Raw genomic sequence first — 8,740 nt, 5'->3', positions numbered from 1 at the left:
AAGTGGACTCTTCTCCAGCTGAATTGAAATATTTAAATGAACGATTGTATGATGTTTAATATAACAATATTTAAGTTACTTAAATTAATTTAAATAATTTTAGACCATAGCAAATAAATAAGTTCAAATAAATATTAAAAAAAAATACAGTAACAAAACATTTTAAACATCGCAGTCCAGTGATAATGTAAAGCATGCCTCCATAACTGATGTTCTCCAGTCCTCATTTCCTAGTATGCAGACTGGGACTGAAGACAGTCTGAATGTGTGACTGATGTCCTATTCCTAGTGGGTCGTCAGAGTCCAGGTTTATGTCCTTAATATACTGTTTCACCTCCTGTATCTGGCTGTCCTCTCCTTTCCCCGCCATTGCCAACTGAGTATTCATAACAGGGAGGAACCGAGAAAGTGGGGCACCGTGTTTCTGCCCAGACTGCTTTGAAGGGAGCGACATGGGATTCCTAGTGTGTGGAGAAAGGAAATATGAATATCCATCTGGCAGCAGCAATTCCTGAAAGGTGCAGTCTCCTTCAGTGTAGTGCGGCTGAAAAAGAAAACAAAGCTCAGTCCCAAATGTGTGCAAGACTCCAGTGAAATTCATGTAGGCTACCTTAAATAAATATAACAGCTTACTCAATGTTTACTACAGGTGTTGCAAACCATGTCAAATCAATTCCACATTTAATAAATAATGAAATACAGGATTCAAAAACATAAATATAAAAAATAAGATATGTGGTATTATGTGTAATAAAATAAAAATCAACATTTCGACAAATCTAGAATTTGAGTAGTTGTGAAGAGAAAACGAATTATTAATTGTAAAAACATTATTTATAAATACATTTAATATCAATGACTTTTAAATGTTGTGCAAATCATTAAAAATACACAAATAGTTTTTTAAAATGTCTCTTATGCTCACCAAGGCTGCATTTATTTGATCGAAATGTAATTTAGTTTATATATTAATATATAATATAAATATATTTAAAAAATGTAATTTATTCCTTTGATGCGAAGCTGAATTTTCAGCATCATTCCTCCAGCCTTCAGTGTCACATGATCCTTCAGAAATCATTTTAATTTGCTGATTTGCTGCTCAAAAACATTCTCAAAAAAATGTTGAATACAGCATAATTTTTTGTTGTGAAAATCATGATTCTTTTTTTTTCAGGATTCTTCGATGAACAGAAAAAAAAGAGATTTATTTGAAATATATTCTCTGTAACATTATAAATGTCGTTGCTAAATAAAAGTATAAATTTCTTAAAAAAAAAAAAACAGTACCTTAACTATCTAAAGTTATTAATAATTACCTCAATTATTTTTAAATAAAATTGTATATTATAATATTGTATATTTTGCTTGTACAATTTGCTTTTAAATGGCAAAATAGTAAATGCTAAGTATCCATTTTATGTATACACTGCTCTCTCTCTCTGCTACGCTAGAATGGTGTCTTTTTACTAATTGTCATTTTTCAGTTTTATTATATTTTTATTTATTTGTTTTTAAATGACCATGCTCTATTGGATGTTTCAAATTTGTAAAGATGTTCGAATGTCCAGACCTGTCCTTTCAAGTTGTCTTTATCATCCACGCAGAGGAAGAGAGATGTAGCCGCACTCTGGATGACCGTCTCCCCGGCTTTCACTGAACGCAGGTTCAGCACACCTACAGCGTGCAATTTGTTATTATTTGCATAACCCTTGTTATCACAGATATTATGAATTATTTTTATCTTTTCTGATAAGGTATTTGTCCTTGAAGGACATTCTGAGAAGTAAGGCCATAATGAGGGTTACTTAATGATTACAATAGTACTCCGTCAGTAAACTGTGCTCTTTAACTCTTTAATGTTTGCAGCAGTTGCTTACAGTTGCGCTTCTCTTCTTGAGACCCTCTAACGGAGCCGTCAGGTTTCATTTCAAGGAACAGCCCATACTTTCTGTTATCTAAAATGGATAAAACACACAGATTGCCATTACTTCAAGCCAGTCTTTGCTCTTTAGGAACAAAACACAGTACAATTGCAGTGCAAAACGAATGCCTTGAAATAAAAGGCATACATTTTTATTGTAACATCACCACGCCAACTAAAAAGGATTGACTGATTCCAGATAGCCATGTTGACAGAAGAAAGTAGCACATGTCACAGTTACCCACATTAAGCAGATCCTAACATCTTGCAGCTCAAAAAGAAGCAGAAACTCATTTGCAACTATTGCAATAGGTTAAAGTTTAAGATTACCTGTGTAGAGCAAGCATTCCCTGACTTGCGTGCTAAACGGCAGAAGCATGTTCTGTACAGGAACATACATACACCAATGAAGAGGAGGAAACAGAGCAAGAAAAATGAAAAAACAGGTAAACTGCATGATTGACCGAGCCGACCAGGTGGTCATCAATACAAATGGATGGTATCCAAACGTAAAAATATTCTCAAAAATAAAATATCTGTAATAATAAACCTTGAAACTGACTTAAAATGTAAATGATATATAAAAAGTAAGAGGCTAACTCCAATTTGTGAAACTGAATTGCGATGCCTCCAAGACCTCCAGATGCTAAGATGGTCTACACAGAAGACATGTCTCTGTAAACTTGTATTTATACGGTACGCATGAGAGAGCGACAGAGAATCCATGAGTCACTTGAGTACGAAAAGGAAAAATGATAACAAACTTGTTTTCAGGAAATGAAGGAGGAAAAACTGATGGTAAATCTCACATGGCTACGCTAGTTAAGTCACTGATCTCAGAGGACAGGGGACAACATATATAGCATATAAGTTTGCATATCGCAGATAAATAATTGTTTATTTAATATAAAGTGTTTCAGTTATTTCCCAGTATTAGGAGGAAATGGGAGTGGAGGTGGCAGTTCAGATAAGAGGCCATAAAAAGCACTCAAAGTGAGTTTCATGCTCATCTGTGCATTCATGACAGGACGCGAGGACATAACACTACCGTCCCATCAGCTAGAGAGGGCAGTGCGGCATCAAGTGAAACTTTTTAATGAAAAAGTTCAAGTGTGCATGTCTTATCTTATCAAAAGTTAGCACAAACATGCTAACCCAGTCTGTCAATAATTGTTAGATCCCTGTAAATGATTAAAGACTGTAAATACTGAGGTGTAATTGAACAGCTGGACTCCATCAAGTGTTGACCAATGTCTTTTATCACAGAATCCCTAAAGAATCACATCCTTTTTTCCAATTGCCATTTTGCCCTTTCATCTTAATACAACTCCTTTAAGCTTTCCCATTCCGTCTCGGAGACGTCCAGGGTCCCCACAATAACGTCAGTGTCCCTTGTAATCATCATGTCTCCTGCCTCGTTGTTGTCCTGGGAAGAATGAGGAGGATTGACGTCTTTCTGGCCATCTGCTGCTTTCTCCCTCGTTTTACTTTGAGCGGATTAAGTGTTTTGATGTCTTTGTCTCATCATTGTGTGAGGAAATTTTGACTCTGCGTGCATGAAGGGATTTCGTTCGCCCACCGGTCTTAATGCGAGAGCGAGACGGGATTTAAACATGCCTCGTGTTGACATCGATTCTTACACAAGAGGCATTAAAGGACAAAGCACTCGTAAATTGTTACGATTTTATTACGCACACCATAGACAGCAGCTGATTTCATGGGAAAATTGAAGTCTATCAGACATGATAAATACACGAGTCAGACAAAATACATCACGAATAACAAACAAAATTTTACTAGTGCAACTCTAGACAATAAACATAATCCATAATAGCAAATGGCAACAATATTAACATCAAAGTAATTCTTGAATTGTAAAGGAAAGAAAAACATTGCTCTTTCATAGTTTAAAAGAAATCAGAAATCAGTCTCAGAAATACTAATGCAAACAAATGAGATGACTGTTGATGTACAGTACGATTATAGAGCTACAATGTCCATTGCTTATGATTTAGGAAGGTTTTGATGAGGATTACTGAAATCTGAGACGCTTGACTGCAGACTTTGGTATCATGGCAAATCTGTATTAACACTACCATTCAAAAGTTTGGGGTCGGTAAGATTTTGAATGTTTTCTAAGTCTCTAATGTTCACCAAGGCTGTATTTATTTGATCAAAAGTACAGTAATAACTGTAATATTAGGAAATATTACTACATTTTTTACATCTGAATTTCCAGCATCATTACTCCAGTCTTCAGTGTCACGTGAATCTTCAGAAATCATTCTAATATGCTGATTTGGTGCTCAAGAAACATGAATTATTATTATTATTAATGTTTAAAACAGTTGTGCTGCTTAATATTTTTGTGTAAAAGTAATACATAAAATGTGCTAAGTGTAATTTCAGGATTCTTCAATGAATAGAAAGTTCAAGAGAACATCACATATTCTGTGACAGAAATCTTTTGTAACATGATAAATGACTTTACAGTCACTTTTGATCAATTTAATGCATCGTTGATGAATAAAGTATTAATTTCTTAAAAAAATTACTGACCTCCAACTATTTTACTATTATAATTTAATACTATTATTATTTAATTTAATAATATTATAATTTACAATTTTACAAACTATTATAATTTAACGATGAAATAATTTTTATTTCAAAGAAAATATTGCAATTCTTTGGCAATATGTTCTAAAGTATGAAAAGTGAATAAAAAAAAATATCTCACTTGTGATTTTTTTTAATGATAGGCTGGATGTGAGTGAAAACTGCACTGGCATTCATACAGCATGACAGTGGACGACTTGTGCAAGGACAATGGGTATAAAAGTAAAGTATGATGTCAGATTTGTGTAACTGCACTTGGCCTGGTAATGTTGAGGTGTGTAAGCCTGATGTCACACCCACTAATATAAACAGTGTATTGGTAAATCTGTACATGCAAATGATGTTTGAGTGTATGATTCACATTTTTAAGACACGCGGAAAGGGAAAGAACATGTACAGGGTACATGGAGAAACTGCATCATGTTACTCACAGCTGCTTGTGACGTCCTCGCCACCGTCAAAAGAAAAGCCCAACAAATCATAAAACGTTTGGACTGTTTATAGGAACCAACTGCTTCGACTCATTTGAACTGCCTGTTGTCATCTTGTTTATGTTGCACTAGCAACTGAACAGAGGATATCTTGACTATAAAAGTAAACTAAGGCAGCTCAAATGAGTCAAGGCTATCTTTTCCCTGAACCATTGAGTAAGTCTGGGATTTACAGTGCAGTGCAGTGACATCCAGTGTTATAACCAGTATCCCAGTAGCCTAGATAAATTATATGATAGGGAAGTCAAAGAATAAATTAAATCAAGATTGGCAGAGCACGTGCAATAAACGCTCAGAGCCACTCATCCGGTTTATTACTGAAATCCTGTAAAAGCAAATAAGCTACAAGTTACAAACAGTCACAGTTGCTAGACTATAAAGCTGATACTAAGAAACATAGTGAACCCTCCATTCACTTATATATCAAGTTTCTCAATGCAAGACAAACACACAACAAACCTAGGTACTCAAAGTCTGTGCCAAACAACAAAAATGCCAGCGTTCACGCAGAAAGGTGGGTTCTGAGATACGGAAGAAGTATTGTGAAAATGTGCTATAGCTTTGTCTGTCTCGTTCAGGGCAGGTCACAATGTGGGATGTTGTGGCGCCTGTCATACGCCGTGTCGTCGCTTTCTTCTCCGTCGCTCACCTCGTCCATCATTCTTTCTTTCTCCTCGTCCTCCTCAGTCTCGCTCCCCTTATCCCGCTCCCGCTCCCGCAGTCTCGCTCTTTCTCTGTCTCTTTCCCGGTCTCTGCCTCTCTCTCGGAAACCTCTGGGAAGAGTGGTAATCTGCGGCATGCGAAGTGATGAGCGACTTTTAACAGCATATCCACAACAAAAACACCTCAGTATAAGAACATCGGAATTACTTGATCAGACTGAAACGAATAGTTTACTCACCCTCATGTCAATACAATGTCATTTTTACAGAAAAAGATGTTGCAGTAAACATGTTAAAGTAAAACCTGTTTATTGATTAACTGTAAGCTGTCATATACAGCGAAAAACTGTAAATGGTTTACCATTGTGGTGAAATTACTGTCAGATTTATGGTTCCAAGTAAACCTATGAATTACTGGATAATTTAGTTCCGGTTCTTGATTCTGATTGGCTGAGCCACGTTCAAAGCTGTTGTAAATTACTCTACAAACATACACCTTTGTTTACGTTTGTGTGTTGCTCGGCAACCACTTTGTTGCAACCACAACTGATTCTGAGGAACTACATTGTTTGGTGGAAGAATATCATTACACGTTATTTGCTGTTTTATTTTGTGAAACCTTACTACGTATATGGAATAACCGTTTTATAAAAGCAATAAGCCCCGTTTATAAAACGGATAGTTCCGGTCCTTGATTCTGATTGGTTGAGCCGCGTTCTAAGCTGTTTGTAAATTACACTACAAACATACACCTTTGTTTACTTCTGTGTGTTGCTCGGCAACCACTTTGTTGCAACCACAACTGATTCTGAGGAACTACATTGTTTGGTGGAAGAATATCATTACACGTTATTTGCTGTTTTATTTTGTGAAACCGTACTACGTATATGGAATAACCGTTTTATAAAAGCAATAAGCCATGTGAAGCCGTGGTTTACAGTGAATTTATAACAGCTAATAACAGCTTATAACTTCGCTTCGCGTCGACAACAACGCCCCTTAGCTGTTATAAATTCACTGTAAACCACGGCTTCTTGGGGCTTATTGCTTTATTTTATTATTCTGATGGTATTTTGTCTTTTAAACAATTTTAATATTAACAATATATCGTTTAATTAAATATACAAGTATAATTAGAAAAATATACAGACACCAAAATGCCAAAATCTTGTAATACCTGAAACACTTTTCTGGAAACCACAGCTGCCATTATTTTTTTAAATCATAAATTTAACAGGATATTTTTTGTGTACTTTTTCTGTATTGTGTAGTGTATTTGTTCTTCCGCAGAACTTGTTCACTCTTTTTCATGCAATTACAAAGAACAAGGACAGAAGTTTTCAAAGGTTTTCAAAGGAAGGTTCAAAAAGGATGAACTCCACAGATCAGTCCAATTTGCGAACAAATTATTCAGACTGGTGAACTGGATATAACACATCACTGTCAAGATCAGACTCAAAAGAAAGATTTGTTCACAGATCAGACAGCGTAACTTCTCTCATGAACTCTACTAAACACGTCAAGAAGCTTAACAGTGAATATTGACTTAGATCTCCGTCTGTTTCTTGCAAAAAAACAAACAAAAAAAAACTGTATTTGTCTCATATTAAGACTTGGCAACACAGCACACCAGTTTGGTCACTTTTGTAGTATATGGAAAAGAAAAAGAGTGACTTCTGCGTTCCACAGAAGAAAGAAAGTCATACAGGTTTGGAACGACATGAAGGTGAGTAAATGATGACAGACAGTAAATTTTTAGGTGATCTATTTCTGTAAGATCAATCTGTGCAGTCATTTATTTGAGAAACTCGTAGCTTAAAAATGTTAATATTAAAATTTTCTGAACAAAGCCTCACCTGGTTGTCATGAGTGGGCAGGGCGCAGTATCCAGGCTCCGTCCTGCGTAAAAGACGAGGGGAATGTGTTCGGAAAGGCCTTGGGGAGTGAGAGCACACGGAGCGAGGGGAGGGCGAGCGGATGGAGTGAGGTGACGGAGAGCGGACGGAGGGGGGCGAGTGCGGGATAGAGTGCGACTGAGACTGCGAAGGGGTCAGAGACGGGGCGTGATGGTTGAGCTTTGAGGGGCGCGGGGAGCGAGGGGGCAGTTCGGGCGGCTTGAGAGGGTCTATGAGGTCTATTTCAGTGAGGAGAGGCGGAGGGGGGACAAACACCTCGTCTGATAGAGGGATCTCCCCGTCGATCACGGCGAGCTCTGCCCGTGATAGGTGGTCCACAATGCCCGCCCCGAAAGAGTCGCCCACCACGTTAATGGAGGTACGCATTCTGTCGCTGAAGACACACAAAAACAGCTCCAAACGCTGACACAGAACAGCTCAGGACAGCTGTTTATGTTCATGACGACAGTTGATAATTAGTCAGGACAAAACCAGGGCCGTCGTCAGGGCCCGTACATAACACAAACAGAGCTGTTTGAACTCACAGAAGCCAGTCGACAGCGATGAGCAGGCTGATGTCTTGAGTTGGAAGGCCCACGGCGGTCAGGATTAGCAACATGGTGACCAGACCAGCACTGGGAATACTGGCCGCTCCCACACTGGCTAAAGTCGCTGTCATACTGCAGAGAAAGAGAGAGAGGGATTATACCACCACGACTGAGACAGTATGGGGCGGCACTGACGGATATGATCTATTGAGGGGGTGAAAAAAGAAAAAGTTCAATGGATGAAAGAAGGAAAATAACAATAAGAATTGGAAGAAGATGCTAGCTCAGTTCAAGGAGGCACATCTGTGATGTAGCTGCAGGTTAAAGTTTTGTTCTGTAACTGTATCACAATTATACAGCCATGGTAATAAAAAGCAATTATAATAACTGTAATAATAACCAGATTGTTATGGCACAACACAAAGGATCATAAAACCAAACATGTGACTCATAAATCAAGACTGCATTCAGACTGCGTGTGAGAACGTCTCGGTTACGTATGTAACCCTCGTTCCCTGAAGGAGGGAACGGAGACGTCACGTCGGATGACCGACGAATTGGGATCTCGCTTAGAGGGACCAATCTACTTCGAGTGTAAACT

The 8,740-nt window shown here is 37.6% G+C and overlaps 2 protein-coding genes across 3 annotated transcripts in view; both read right to left on the bottom strand.

Annotated features, from left to right (window-relative positions):
* Positions 1-160: 160 nt before the first annotated feature.
* Positions 161-1,933, bottom strand: LOC107729479 (fibroblast growth factor 21-like). Its single transcript, XM_016540006.1, has 3 exons — positions 1,881-1,933; positions 1,574-1,677; positions 161-544 (listed from the first exon to the last, which is right to left on the bottom strand). The coding sequence occupies exons 1-3, from the start codon at positions 1,927-1,929 to the stop codon at positions 224-226; spliced, it is 474 nt and encodes a 157-aa protein (XP_016395492.1). The 5' UTR covers positions 1,930-1,933; the 3' UTR covers positions 161-223.
* Positions 1,934-4,651: 2,718 nt separating this feature from the next.
* The window catches only part of slc1a9 (solute carrier family 1 member 9), a 22,600-nt gene continuing 18,511 nt past the window's right edge, over positions 4,652-8,740 (bottom strand). The window contains exons 9-11 of one of the 2 annotated variants that reach the window (XM_016539996.1): positions 8,137-8,271; positions 7,553-7,985; positions 4,652-5,824 (exon numbers count right to left, since the gene is read on the bottom strand). In XM_016539996.1, coding sequence (XP_016395482.1) covers positions 5,609-5,824; positions 7,553-7,985; positions 8,137-8,271 — 784 coding nt within the window. In that variant the 3' untranslated portion in view covers positions 4,652-5,608. The remainder of the gene's footprint in view (positions 5,825-7,552; positions 7,986-8,136; positions 8,272-8,740) is intronic. The other variant, XM_016539998.1, reaches the window with a different exon arrangement.

This window comes from Sinocyclocheilus rhinocerous, unplaced genomic scaffold (assembly GCF_001515625.1).
Source record: "Sinocyclocheilus rhinocerous isolate Xijiao unplaced genomic scaffold, SAMN03320098_v1.1 scaffold697, whole genome shotgun sequence".
NCBI lineage: Eukaryota > Metazoa > Chordata > Actinopteri > Cypriniformes > Cyprinidae > Sinocyclocheilus > Sinocyclocheilus rhinocerous.
This window is presented reverse-complemented; position numbering and strand designations above follow the sequence as displayed.

Excerpts from the sequence above, each read along its gene's own strand:
- LOC107729479 (XM_016540006.1), bottom strand. The coding sequence starts at position 1,929 with ATGAAACCTGACGGCTCCGTTAGAGGGTCTCAAGAAGAGAAGCGCAAC. Across the intron at positions 1,678-1,880 it reads TCAAGAAGAGAAGCGCAACT|GTGTGCTGAACCTGCGTTCA; the intron begins GTAAGCAACTGC and ends TGCACGCTGTAG. Across the intron at positions 545-1,573 it reads AAGACAACTTGAAAGGACAG|CCGCACTACACTGAAGGAGA; the intron begins GTCTGGACATTC and ends TTTCTTTTTCAG.